This window comes from Giraffa tippelskirchi, chromosome 5 (genome assembly GCF_054371585.1).
Source record: "Giraffa tippelskirchi isolate mGirTip1 chromosome 5, T2T-mGirTip1v1.2.pri, whole genome shotgun sequence".
Classification (NCBI taxonomy): domain Eukaryota; kingdom Metazoa; phylum Chordata; class Mammalia; order Artiodactyla; family Giraffidae; genus Giraffa; species Giraffa tippelskirchi.
In genome coordinates, this window is record NC_137279.1 from 86,894,025 (window position 1) to 86,909,143 (window position 15,119).

General features: G+C 35.4%; 1 protein-coding gene across 2 annotated transcripts in view; it reads right to left on the reverse strand.

The window, feature by feature from the left end:
- ATF6 (activating transcription factor 6) overlaps positions 1-15,119 on the reverse strand; it is a 248,846-nt gene that overhangs the window by 210,436 nt on the left and 23,291 nt on the right. For both annotated transcript variants that reach the window (XM_081491627.1, XM_081491629.1), the window contains exons 5-7: positions 10,584-10,713; positions 9,771-9,974; positions 3,290-3,510 (exon numbers count right to left, since the gene is read on the reverse strand). In XM_081491627.1, the coding sequence (XP_081347753.1) occupies positions 3,290-3,510; positions 9,771-9,974; positions 10,584-10,713 (555 nt within the window). The remainder of the gene's footprint in view (positions 1-3,289; positions 3,511-9,770; positions 9,975-10,583; positions 10,714-15,119) is intronic.

Sequence of the window (15,119 nt, forward strand, 5' to 3'; positions counted from 1 at the left end):
CCTGGGTCGGGAAGATTCACTGAAGAAAGGGTAGGCTACCCACTCAAGTATTCTTGGGCTTCCTTGGTGGCTCAGCTGGTAAAGAATCCGCCTGCAGTGTGGGAGACCTGGGTTTGATCCCTGGATTGGGAAGATAAGGGAACAGCTGGCTACCCACTCCAGTATTCTGGCCTGGAGAATTCCATGGAGTGTACATACATGGGATCGCAAAGAGTCGGACATGACTTAGTGACTTTGACTTTGACTTTCTATTACTTATCTGCACCTGTTCTAGATGAATCCTCTGGAATAACCCAGAACAGTTATCCTATTTTCCAAATGACAACCTTTATTTTCTAGAAGATGGCTCTACTTTCAGTCTTCTCTTCTTCAGCTGACTGAATCATACCAACTCTTAAACCAATCTTCTCCCCATGACATGGTTTCTAGACCATCTCCCATCCTAGCTATGTTCCTCTGGACCGTCCAATGATTGAATGTTATAATTCTATGAATGTAGACTAAAATATGTTAAGATTTTTTAACATTGAAAACAGTGTGTGCCAATACATGAAGGAGGAACAGTAGTGTTATATGAAAATAGACAGGATTAAGCTTGACTATTATGTTAGTTTATTTTGAGTACTAAAAAAGGTAAGCACACAGTGCTGTGGCATAATAGACACTAATGCATAGTGTGTGTTTCAATTGAAGATGAAATGATGTGAAGCTGAGATTTGCTTTAAAATACTCTATGTGGAGGTGATGAGCACAGAACAGAGGAAACATGATTAGCAAAAAAATGTTGGTAATCATTGAAGGATGATTGGTAATCAAAAATGTTGGTAATCACAAAATATATAGATGTCATATACATCAATATTTTCAAAATTTCTAATTAGCCATTACCTTTTTCATGGCTAAAATATTTCAAAATACATATTTTTAATGTCTAAACAAATTACCTATAGACAACTTTGAATATTTCCTATTGCAAGTTTTATTTGTGAGTATTACAGAAAAAAACATTCAAATTCACAATTTAAAAACTATTAAAAGAAAATTTTAAGTGATCATTTTCAAAATCCTTGTTCAGAACAGAAACTATTTTAAGCGTCTTTTCTGACCACAACAGTATGAAACTAGAAATCAACCACAGTAAGAAAAACGGGAAAAGAATGAACACATGGAGGCTAAACAACAAGCCACTAAACAAAAAATGGGTCAACAATAAAATCAAAGAGGAAATCAGAAAATACCTCAAGACAAGTGAAAATGAAAACACAGCTTTCTAAAATCTATGGGATGTAGCAAAAACAGTTCTAAAAGGGAAGTTCACAGCCATACAGGCCTTCCTCAAGAAACAAGAAAAATCTCAAATAACCTAACCTGACACCTAAACGAATTAGGAAAAAAAGAACCGACAAAACCCAAAATCAGCAAAATGAAAGAAATAATAAAATCAGAGAGGAAATAAATAAAATAAAGATCCAAAAACAACAGAAAAGATCAATAAAACAAGAGCTGGTCTTCTGAAAATATAAAATCAACAAGCCTCTAGCCACACTCACCTAGAAGAAAACAAAAAGAACCCAGATAAACAAAATAAGAAATGAAAGAGGAAAAACAACAACTGATACCACAGAAACACAAAAAATCATAAAAGGATACTATGAACAGTTATATGCCAACAAACTGGACAACCTAGAAGTACACAGGTTTCTAGAAACATACAGCCTGCCAAAACTTAGTCAAGAAGAAACATCATTCGAACAGACCAATCACCAGAAATGAAATAGAATTTCCCTGTGAACATCATTCTCCTGTGAAAAACTTTAATTGAAAAGTTGGATGTATGATTTTTTAGTTGAAAATATTATGAAATATTTTTATATTTTTGTTATTGTTGTTCATTTACTTATTGTAGAAAACTTCTCAAACACCAAAAGGAAAGAAAGACTACAAACCTACCCTCAGTGAGTACCAACATTTTTTTGCTCATCATGTTTCCTCTGTTCTGTGCTCATCACCTCCACATAGAGTATTTTAAAGCAAATCTCAGCTTCACATCATTTCATCTTCACCTGAAGCACACACTATGCATTCGTGTCTATTATGCCACAGCACTGCGCGCTTACCTTTTTCAGTACGCAAACTAACATAACAGTCAGGCTCAATCCTGTTCTATGTGTCTATTCTCATATAACACTACTGTTCCTCCTGCATGTATTGGCACACACTGTTTTCAATACCTATATAAACTGTGGGAATTACTGTAGAATTTCGATGTTCTACTCCAGTAGATAGTATTCTTTTGTTATGGGTCTTTACAATATTGCTGATGGAGATTACTTGGCTGTGTTTATGCAACAGTAGAGCAATTCTACAAAAAAATGCCTACTGAAATGCTAGTTAATAAATTCTAGTAGACAGATCTGTCAGTAGTATAATATATGTTACATAACTCACAGGATTCTAAAAATACTTTGCAATACCTAAAGAAAAGGTAACATAACATTTTTATTTAAAAAAAAGATATAGGGTTTGTTTTGCTTTCCCAGTCATGATTTTATAGAATCCACTTTCAGACTAACTACTTGATTTTAACTTTCTTTGAACTTCAGGCCCATAATGTTCAATTACTATTTAACACATAACGTAAGGTATTTTGTATCACTTTTAAAGAAAGCAAGAATTAGCTGGCAAGTACTATAACTGGTTTTAGGCTGTGACAGATCTTAGGAAACTTTCTGTGATTTATAAATTACAAAAAGTCCCTATAACAGAAAATCTGAAGGTTTGCAAAGATGGGAAAAAACTAAATAATCATTAAGAAACAGAATTCCTAAGAGCAGCAAGTCATCGTTATGCAGTGGTGAAAACTCTTCAGTAAGTTACGAGAGAAGCTAAATATAAACTCTGACCAAAAAGAAGTCTACAGACTTATCTGGGGCGTTGCCAAAAACATTTCAATCAGGAAACATGAAAGAATCCTGTAAAATACTAGTGTATGATTGAGTTGGGGGTGACAGTCTGAAGTATTGCGATGAAAAGGCTCAAAAGAAGGAATTAAAGAAGAGGAAGGTATGCGTACCTCTCTTAGTCAAACCACTCTGGACTTTTTAAAACCTTTTCACTTAGATTCTTACAAAAGAAGCCTTACCCTAATTTTCCACCAGAGACTGGATGTGCAATTTCAGCACATTTGACACAATATAACAAACTTTAAAAAACAAAAACAGTGTCCTTCTTTTTTGTTCTCATTTTTTAAATCAGGCATTTAAAAAAAGCACTCAACTTCATAACTTACATCGGAACCCACATTTTTCATTGTACTTTGTAGAACAGGTTTAGTCACAGAAAGTTTCCCATTTGCTGGGCTATCTGCCACAGGGGCGGGTACCACATTCATCACATGATTAGGTAGCTGCGTGGCTCCCCCAGCAACAGCAAGGACTGGCTGAGGAGAGGGCAGGACTCCAGGTGCCTGGAGCTGAACCACGGTGGGCTGAGAAAGCACCATGGTCTGACCTGCAGTAGAGAAAAAAGAAAAGGAATCAGAGGGTGCATAACTGCTATGGCAGGGGCAAACTGTTTAGCATTTCGGTCCCTTCTGCAGATACAATAGGTAAAACCACATGAAACTATTTGAAACCACCAATTAAACCACAATCAAGAGCAGCACACATTCTTGCTGACTTTCATTGTTGTGTTTTTAAAGAATTTAAAATGTATTTTAAATTCATTCTCTTTGAAGTTATGATTAATGGTGTATTTCCACACTTTTTTTCAACTAACAAATACTAAATCTGCTAAGTTGTACATAGATTTCCCTAAGTATTAACCTCTGAAACTTTTGAGTGCTAAAAGTATTTATCATATATTTTAAGTTAATGGTATTTAGAAATACATACAACACCAAAAATATACGACAAGAGATTCAGTAAGTCAATACTTGGAAGAACCTGAGTCTACAAATATCAAAAATGTTAAAACCACTTGAGATAAGTTCTTAGCTAACACAGGAAACACAGATCTGTAATTTAACATAACCTGCAGATAATGTTGACTCCCCTACCCACCAAAATAGTCTACAAGTCTTTTCTTAATCTTCACATTCAACCTTATTTTAAAATTATGCTAATCTAATGCTGGGAAGGATTGGGGGCAGGAGGAGAAGGGGACGACAGAGGATGAGATGGTTGGATGGCATCACCAACTCGATGGACATGGGTTTGGGTAAACTCCGGGAGTTGGTGATGGACAGGGAGGCCTGGCGTGCTGCGATTCATGGGGTCGCAAAGAGTCGGACACGACTGAGTGACTGAACTGAACTGAACTGAATCTGAGAATTAGTATCATAACCTAAAGAAGGCTCATACAACTCCCAACACTGGTCTAGTAAAACTTTTACTTGTCTGCTGAGTGTTTGCTTTCAGATCTGGCCAATTTTATAAGGTGTTGAAAGCCTCACCTAACATCCACAGCTGCCTGAGCCTATCCAGCAAAATAAAGGTACTAAAGTAACTGGCAACTAAAATTTCCCATTGTATATTTATACTCTTCTTAAAGGAAAAAAAAATACTATGCTTTCAGACAGTGTAACATGACCCAGTGTAACATGTAAAATTCAGCTCAGTATTTCAAAGGATCAAGGAAAACTAAAAATCAAAATAATGCTTCAAACACCTGTTTGTTATGAACGTGTCTTAGCTTAAAAAAAATCACTTCTATAAAATCAGTCTTTCTGTCTCAAAAGGCCTTGAAAAGCATACTTATACCAGAATTAATAGTATTTTATCCCTAAAAAGTAAGTAAATTAGTAAGAAAGACCTAAAAGTAATTTCACAGATGTATCATATACACAATTTAGTATAAATGATCACTAAGTATTCTTATCTTCTAATTTTCCCTTGGAATAATTTACTTTATGAAATAAAAACATATAAAATATGGAAATAACTCATAAGCAGATATAAATTTGCTCTAGCCAAATATTCAAATAAAAATAATTAATAGAGAATTCCCTGGTGGTTCAGTGGTTAGGACTGCACTTTCACTTCCAAGGACATAGGTTCAGTCCCTGGTCAGAGAACTAAGATCCTGCAAGCAACATTGCAAAACCAAAAATAATAAGAATAATAAATAGCATATCACCAAATGTTAGGTTTTTTAAATAACACTTACTGATCTATTACAGTTAATCTGGTACTATGAAAGACATACTCATGTATGTCAAGAATGTAAAACTCAGACCAAAAGTTCCCACCCTGAATTTAAGGACCCTTCTTTAATATCAAAAATATCATGGTCACCCAAGATGATCATAGTTGTCCTTTCAGTTTCTGTAGATTGAGAAATTATGTGCTGAGAAAAGTTTAGTAAGAATTTAGTAGTGATTTGAAATGAATCTGGAATTTATTATCAGAAGTATAACCACAAAATCTTTAAAAATCAGTACAAAGATATATGAAACAAATTATTTATCCAATCAACAGAAAATATGGATTTGCAGATACCCTGCAAAAAAGCCAAAAGCTACTGCCACTCCAACCACCCATACCCCAGGATCCACAGTCTACAGGTTGAGAACCACTGATTTAAAGCAATACTTTGAAAAGAGCATTATCAGAAGCAGTGTTCCACATCTTCTGAGTTTAAAAATTATGATAAAAAGACCCCTCGAAACTAAAATGTTCAGTGAATTTAGGGGATTACTTCAAAGATATCAGAGGAGGTGGTAAACCTTAAGAGTGAAATCATTTCAAAAAAACAATCCTACTTTTAGCTCCAGTTACAGATTTAAAGCATTGGCAGATAACACATGCAGATGGCTTTGTAATATTTCTTAAAATTGATTAAAAAAATAATCCAAGTCTGTAGTGTTCATTGTCTGGTTATCACCATCTCCTTGCTAAGAGAACTATAGCATGGAGCAAGGGAGATGAAGCAATATCAAGGCAAGGTCTGCAATGTGGCTCCAAGTCCTTCCAGGCTATTGATGCCTCTTTTTTTTCAAAAATGCTCATCAAGCCCTTTCATCCCAGAATGCCCAACTAACCTCATATTATTTAATATCTAAATCAAAGATCCTCTAAATAGTCTTGGCATGTTTGGGTTCAAGACAAAATGGGGAGAAGCAACTAAATTTCTATTACAGTGTGTTCATGGTGGCTTGCTAAATCTGACATGCTAGAGGCTTACCAGATCACAAAACCAAGGCAAAGAACTGTTTCAGGGCTTGAATAGTTAGCAGCTGAACATAAGTTACTACTGTTCCTCATGTGGAAACAGTTAAAAAGGGCATACTAAAACACTATTTATCCATTTCAGCATGCTCAAAATCCTCTTTGGCATTACACATGAATCCCCCTTAATGGACCACGGCTGGTTTCAATGCCGGATACTTTTGACTATGGATGACTCACTGATTGTGATAGTCAGTGTCTTCCTTTTCAATTATCTTCAAAGATTTCAAACTTTGTATCAAACATTTATTGAATGTCTTCTTTGTCTGAAATAGTATGGCTGTGTGATTGAGTAAATAATTTCTCTGTGTATTAAGTTTCTGATCTATAAAATGAAGATGATAATAACAGCACCTATCCTCATAGAGTTGATGTAAGGATTAAATAAGATAACACAGTTAAGCACTTAGAATGGTATCTAGCACTTGATCTTTTATGTATAATAACTTTCATAAGGGTATTTCATGTATAATTAATTCATTAGTTCTCATAGTTCCGTTATTTAACTGTTGATATAATTTTCCAATTAGGTTGTCAATTCTTGAGATCAAGGATCACTTGTCTACATTCTTTTAGAGGCAATAGAGCATAGTGATTAATTACACAGACATTGAGCCAGACCATCTGGGCTCAAGTTCTGACTCTGCCTCTATTAATAGAACGACTTGGGACAAGTTATTTTACCTCTATCCTCCATTTCAATGATTTGAACCACTATCTACCCAGAAAGTCCAAGAGAGGATACTTTCCTTTCTTCCATCCTCCATTCCCATCACCTAACTGCCAACCCCTGTAATTCTACACTTTCTAACATCTCCACTGTCTATCCTGGGTCTTCACTGATATTCCAAGTTTCAACATCTCTCACCTGCACTACTCATAAGAATCTTAATGAATGTATAGGACATAGATGTAGAAGCAGGCAGAAGTTATTTAAGGCAGACTGAACAGCATGTCAAGAAACTAGGAAAAACAAGAAAATTTAATGGACAATAGCCAAATTAGTTGAATCAAAGATTTATAGAAAAGAGAGTTATTATTATAAGGTAAAGTTAGAAAACTAAACTGGAGACAAACCATGATGGATTTCACATTCCAAGCCAGAGAATTTGAACTTAATCCTGTAAGAATTACTTCTTTTTTTGCAGGACTTGCCTGGTAGTCCAGTGGTTAAGACTCTGCACTTCCAATGCAGGGGGCAAGGGTTTGATCCCTGAGTGGGGAGCAAAGATCTTGCATGCCGCACAGTGTAGCCAAATCTTTTTTAATAGCAAATATTTACTTCTGATACTTATATCGATTAACTATAAAATGCCTCTTCTTCTCTCCCCATTATCAAATAAATGGAAGAATGGAAGTCATACATTTAAATCTGTTACGTTATTACAAGATTACCTCTCCAGATTTCACTATAAAAATAGTAACGAGGCCTGTATTAGCATATGCTCCCCCAAAATAAATACTGTTTTCAGATAATGGGAAAGCACTGAAGTTCTGAATAGTGTAGATTCAAGCCTCTGAAACTGATAAACTGCTCAGAGAAGTTTCTCTTCTCGCTATAGGTAAGATCTTCTATCATTCAAAGATAAAGAATGGTCTACTAAGAGCAAATTCTTAGGAACACCTCTTGCTTCACATACTGATCATATTAATGTCAAACTTTTACTTTTTATACATGTGTTTAACAGCTTATGGAAACTATAATAAAGTTCTTCACACATTCAAATTCTTAGCCTTTGGAAAGATGTACACTTTTGAGATCCTGATGAAAGTTTTGGAGACTATCCCTAGAAAAATCCACAAATAATATACTCTAAATCTTGCATTTTATTTCAAGGAGTTCATGATATCCATTCACAGGCCACAAGAATACCCATTAGACAGGACTGCTATTTTCCATATGAAAAAGGCCGTATTTTGACCTTGTCCTCAGAGGGCAGGTATTTCAGGTTTGCTTGGTTGGGGTTTTCTGGAAGGGATTGGTGAATTTTCATGGATCCATCCAGTCTCTCAACTAGTTCTTTTTATCAATGCCATACTGTCTATGACCATGGAATAGAGCAAAGTTAACAGAATACCTGGAAATCAAATTTATGACCTTGCCCTCATTAAAACCATGCTTCAAAGAAATAAGCTAAAAATCTATAACTGAAAAGATAGTTATAAATGTAACATTGGTATTTATTTATAACCCATATCCCATTGATACCTAGTCTTACTTGGTGCTAATAAGATAAATCCAAAGAAACAATGCTGCACAAGTTTGATTCTAGTCATGTATACACATATCAGTATAGGTACAATGAAGAATAATCTTCCCAAGAGAGCTCTCTGTGCAAATTAATCGTGTATGTTCAGTCAGTTCAGTCACTTAGTCATTTGCCTGACTCTTTGCAGCCCCAAGAACCACAGCAAGCCAGGCCTCCCTGTCCATCACCAACTCCCGGAGCTTGCTCAAACTCATGTCCATCCAGTCGGTGATGCCATCCAACTATCTCATCCTCTGTCATCCCCTTCTCCTCCTGCCTTCAATCTTTCCCAGCATCAGGGTCTTTTCCAATGAGTCAGTTCTTCTCATCAGGTGGCCAAAGTATTGAAACTATAGCTTCAGCATCAGTCCTTCCAAAGAATATTCAGGACTGATTTCCTTTAGGATGGACTGGTTGGATCTCCCTGCAGTCCAAGGAAAGGGACTCTCAAGAATCTTCTCCAACACCACAGTTTAAAAGCATCAATTCTTTGGTGCTCAGCTTTCTTTATGGTCCAACTCTCACATCTATACATGACTACTGGAAAAACCATAGCTTTGACTAGATGGACCTTTGTTGGCAAAGTAATTTCTCTGCTTTTTAATATGCTGTCTAGGTTTGTTATATATGTGACAAACATATACATATTCCTATACATGAACAGTACCAAATCCTCAGACTTGAACTTCTTTCAATACAGACCTCAACTTCTTATAGAATCAACTATAGGACGCCATCTAGTGGACAAATATAGAATCACACATTCTTAATGGCTTGAAGTCAGAGGTTCAGGTATTTAATGCCCCGTACAAGCTCATGTTTATTAAACAATGCTGCCCACTACTCGGAGATTTAAGAGTCTGATTCTATTGTCAAAACACACCTATTAGACCTGAAATGGACCATCATATTTTAAATACTAACCTCTCCTTAAAAACAAAAAAATTCATAGACACAAAAATCTCAGAATACAATAGCATCAAGAAAGTTTCCCAGATTTTCTTCTTTGCTACAACTGGTAATACAAAATCACAACCCCTAGAGACTGGTGTTTTCACTAAAACTGTGAGAAAAAAGAAGTATCAGATATAATTGACCTGGATAGCTACCTCCCTTGTTAGGACAAGAACCACGTATTAATCATCTCTATAACCTCCTCAGAGCCAAGGACAATTCTTGACACATACACCCAGCATGTGCTTAGAAATTATAACCTGAATTAAAACAAATCATATAACACATGCCTCAGTGTCCTCCAATTAAACATACAGAGCATCAAATTCCATTCAGGTACCTTTAGTGGGTGCAGGATGTATACTGATAATTGGTTGCTGCTTTGCCAATGGCATAAGTGTTGGTAGTGTCTGAATAATGATGGTTTTTGCTGGAACACTGGGGTTTGTTTGAGTCTTGGGTGCTGCTGGAAGTAATAAAGGCTTGGGCTGAATTGAAGGTTTCGAATTTATCTGAATTTTTTTCTTTGGTGTCAGTCCACTTTCTGGAGAAAAAACAAACAAACCACAAATAATTTAAGTGTAATTAAGCAAATCCTAGAAAGCAGATTGCATTATACACCTTTCTCTACATATTATCTTGACCTCTGACTACCCTTAACTGAAGTTTAAGCCTAGCTTAATGTACTGAAGAACAGAATCTTATCTTAGTGGACTGAAGAAGAGTCCTCAGTCTGAGGTCTTCCTTTCTGACCAAGCTACAGCTTTGCAAAGGGGACACAAGAACAAGTAAAGAAAAACAGCTAAAATCACTGAATAAAGCGTTGAGGTGAATGAGGTTAACAAGTGTCACAGCCAAATGGGCCTCACATGCAACTTCTTTACGTGAAACTTTGAAATTTCTCCTGAAGATGATGGGGCCCTAAATCTATTTTAGAGCATCATTCACCTATAAAGACACAGACAACCAAAGAAGATCATTTTTTCCCTTTCCTCTTCACATTAACATTCACAACAAAAGATATAGGTCCACTAGTTTAAAAACAGCAAGCTAGCCTAATAAACATACACTTAATCCAACATTTTCTTTTAAGATATGGAGCCTATTCTCAGTCTACAATAGAAATAACAGAAGTTAGGAGATGGAGTAATACCAGTTTTGCTCTTAGGACCAATGATGGGCTTGTCTTCCTTCAGTGGCTCTGCTGAGGAGGGGTTATTAGAGCTTTCACCATATAAGGAAAGAGGAGACATCTGAGATGTAGAAGACAAATCCATCTCCTCCTGCAGTAAAATAAAACACAAATAAATTCATGCAGAAGAATATTATCCTTGAGCAGAAAATGGCTTAGAAAGAGAGACAAGATCCATGTATAAACAGAAACACTTTGAGACAATTTCAAGTCAAAGGTGTGATATATTACAACTCTATCTATACAGTAAGCACTAAGAGATGATGGACAAATCAACATTATCCATCAATTCTAAAGTAAAAATAACTAAAAATGAACGATGTCTATTTAACCCTCTTATATTAAAGATACAATCACTGATTCGATCTGGTTCTACATTTTCTCCCACAAACTTTATATTTGACTTGATTCCTAGCCATTTAGTATCAGTATAGTACAAACATTTAGTATCATTATAGAATTACAGTTACAATGCTAATATCTTTTCCCTACTATCTCTTATTCAGACTTACAGGAATTTCAGAAGCAAATAATTCTTACTATTTTCATCCTTTTCTATTTATTAACACTACCTTTGTCCCTAATGTTTGAAAGAAAAATCCTGAAAGGAGCAGGGCTATTTATTTTATTTAATGGGTAAATTAATAATGCAGAGATATACAAATATTAGTATTTTCCAAAAGTCAATATTCAGTGGATCTGTCTCATTTTGCTAAAATAAAGAAACTTAACAATAGGATAAAGTAGCATTTCAATTCCAAGAGAGAAAGATGTTATGTATAATAAATAAATAGGCATATACATATACATACATACATCATATCATCTTCAAAAGAATCTACAAGATCACTGAAAGAAGAGTTAAAAGAATACTTGTTTGCTCTTAGCACGATGTAGGCCCCCTTAAGTCAAAAATCCAGAAGCCATAAAGGAAGAAAAAACAAATTTGAATAATAATTATTTTATAATATAAAATAGGCCATAAACAAAGTTAAAAGATATATATTATGAGAAAATATTTGCCTAAAATGAACAAAGGACAGGAGTCACCATTTTACTGAAAAGGAAATGCAAATGGTAGCCAAAGGCAAATTTAAAAGAAAATCTTTTTTTTAATCATCAGATATGAAAAGTTAAAATAACCTGAAAGAGCATATGGCAGAAATGGTCACTCTCAGCCATGCTGGTGAGGATGAGAACTGTTTCATTCATCCATCCCTAACACCTATCATCATGCAGCCAAAACCCAGGACTGCATGAACCTTACAGAGTACATGGCAGGGGCGGGCGGGGGGGGTAGACAGTAAGAGATAACATAGGAGGAAATGATTATCTTTTTGGCCTTAGATGCTTAAAAGGTATTTAATAAAATTGCAAAGATTTTTCATAAAAGTCCTAGAAAATAAGAACTGGAAGGATGATTTAACACTTAAAAAAAAAAAAAAAAGCCAGGCATAATTGGATAGCCAAAGTCATACTTAATGGTAAAATACTAATACTTTGCCATTAAAGGTGGGACAAGAAAGAAATAATTGCTTTTTCTGTAATTCTAGAAAACATAATTATAGCAGAAACTAAAATAAAAGGAACAAATATTAAAACAGAAGAGATAGAAGTACCTCTGTTTTGCAAGATGATATGCTGTCTACTTAGAACACATTTAAGAATCAACAAAAAAATTTTCACTATAAAAATGTACGAATAATCACTTAGAAAATATAATAAAAATAGTTCATTCATAATAGTAATAGCAATTACAATATATCTAGGAATTAATTTTCTAAAGAGTGTACAAGATCTATATGAAGAAAATTATAAAGCTTAACTGAGAGACAAAAAAGAAAACCTGAGTAACAGAGAAACATATAATATTCTTTAACAAGATGACTGCAAAGGCAATACAACTGGGAAAATTGGTTCATTTATACAGTGAAATTAAAACTAGATTTGTCCTTAACACTTCATATTAAAGTCAACTCTTAGGCCTACAAGGGGACATCTTTGACAATGTTCATTGTGATGCAGGTGAAGTGTTATACAGTTACATTCAACAAACTGATGCAGATAGAGCAATATGAATTGATCTGAAAAACACCGTGCTAATTTTTTAAAGTAAGAAATAAAGAGATCTGATATAATACCATTTACATAAATTTAAAATACATACACAAAACTGAAATCAGTGAGAAAAAAAGATGAACTTTAATAAATGGTACTGGAGTCCTTCTGATAGTCATCTAGGGAAACAAAAAACTTGGATTTGTATCTTACATCATAAACCAGGATAACTCCAAATGTATCAGAGATTTGAAAATTAAAAATAAAACCTTAGGAAATATATATATATTAACAAGTCCCTTAGAAACTATTACTTCCTGAATAATTTGATCCTAAAGCCACTAGATGGGGCAGTGCAAGACAAGCATGGACGCAGAGAGGCAGCCTGCGGGACAGCCTGCGGGAGTGTCAGAGTCCAGGGGAGGAAGTAGGGGCAGGCAGCCACGCCCAGGGAGCCAGAGTAAGGGGATAATCGTATTCTTATTGCATCAGCCTGAGGTAGGGTGTCAAAGCCCAGAACACAGGAGTCAGTGTGAAGGGACCTGCACTGGCAAAATCCAGGACAACATAAGAATCAGAATAAATAAAATAATGAGTTATAAAACTAGGTAACCACGAGTCCATACTGATATAAACAAAGAAATGAATAAATTTAAAGTCTGATGAGAAACAGGATATTTCAACATAGTTTTAAAGTACCTTCTCATAAAATACCTATTTATGGCAAAGGGAGATGGGCAACTTCACAGTAGAATAGCCTGGAAGATACCACCGTAATCAAATGAAAAAAGTAAACCTCATCAGTAATGGCAATCCACTCCAGTATTCTTGCCTGGAGAATCCCAGGGACAGCGGACCCTGGTGGGCTGCCGACTATGGGGTCGCACAGAGTCGGACACAACTGAAGCGACTTAGCAGCAGCAGCAGCAGCAATGATCTATATTGGCCCTACTTAGTTCTTGGCAGAGTCAGACATGACTGAGCGACTTCACTTTCACTTTTCACTTTCCTGAATTGGAGAAGGAAATGGCAACCCACTCCAGCATTCTTGCCTGGAGAATCCCAGGGACAGGGGAGCCTGGTGGGCTGCCGTCTATGGGGCCGCACAGAGTTGGACACGACTGAAGCGACTTAGCATCAGTAACAGGACAAATGAAAAGAGTATGCCATAGCATCAAAAGTAAGTGAGACAGATACAGCATCACTTCTGTGATATTCCTGCCACAAAATCTGAATCTCACCCTGAAGAAACATCAGACAAACCCAACCAAAGGACATTCTACAAAATAACTAGTCTTAAATCTCCAAAAGTGACAAGTCATGAAAGTCAAGGAAGAATGAACTATTTCAACTGAAGATTAAAGAGACAGGACAACCAAATGCAATGCATGATTCTAAACTAGCTCCTTTTGGTCTGTACAGGATCTCTCTAGAACAACTGGCACAATCTAAATGAGAGCTGAAGATCAGATGACAGTAAGGTATAAACATTTATTTCCTGATTTTAATAGTTGTATTATGACTAGAAGACATATCCTTACTTGTAGGAAGTAGACACTGGAGTATCTGGGGGTGACAAGGCATCAGGTTGGCAACTTACTCTCAAATGATTTAGGGGAAAAAAGTTCTTTGTAATGTACTTGTAATATTTCTGTAAGTTTGACGTTTTTCCAAACTCTCTCTATCTGTCTGTCTATCTACCTACCTATCTATATATCTATCTATATATATATATACATATATACACACATGCAAGACAAGAATAAAAATATTATAACTTCTGAGCAGTTAAAACCTTCCTTTGAGTAACAACAACAACAAAAGCAATAAGAGATTGGTCATTCAGCTATGGAGAAAAGTATCCCTAGAGAAAGTAAACACCAGAAATAAAGGTTAAAGAAAGTGACAAATTAGAGAAGAAAACACCTGTAACTTATTTCACAACCTAAGCACTAATAATTCTAATATATAATAAAACACTTTAAAAATTGAAGGGAAAAAGACCAATACAATCCAATAGAAAAATGGGCAGAAATTTGACAGTTCATAAAAAGAAATGCAAATAGGCGTTATACATATGAAATATACCAAAAGATGTCCAACCATACCTATAATAGAAGAATAGAAAATAAGGCACGCTAACGCTATGTAGCAATAAAGGGAAAACTGGCCCTCTTACATACTGCCTGGTCAGAATACACAACTGTACAACCCTTGAAGGGAAATCTGGCAATAAACAGTAACATTAAAAATCACCTTGATCTCAGCAGTCTCTCTTTAGGAGTATATCCCCAAGATATCCTGGCAAAAACATGAAGTGTCTTACATATATAGTTATTTATTACAACATTGTTTGAGTTCAGAAAAGACTGAAAACAACACATATGTCCATCAATACAGAAATTATTAAACTAAGTATGATATAACCACACAACAGAA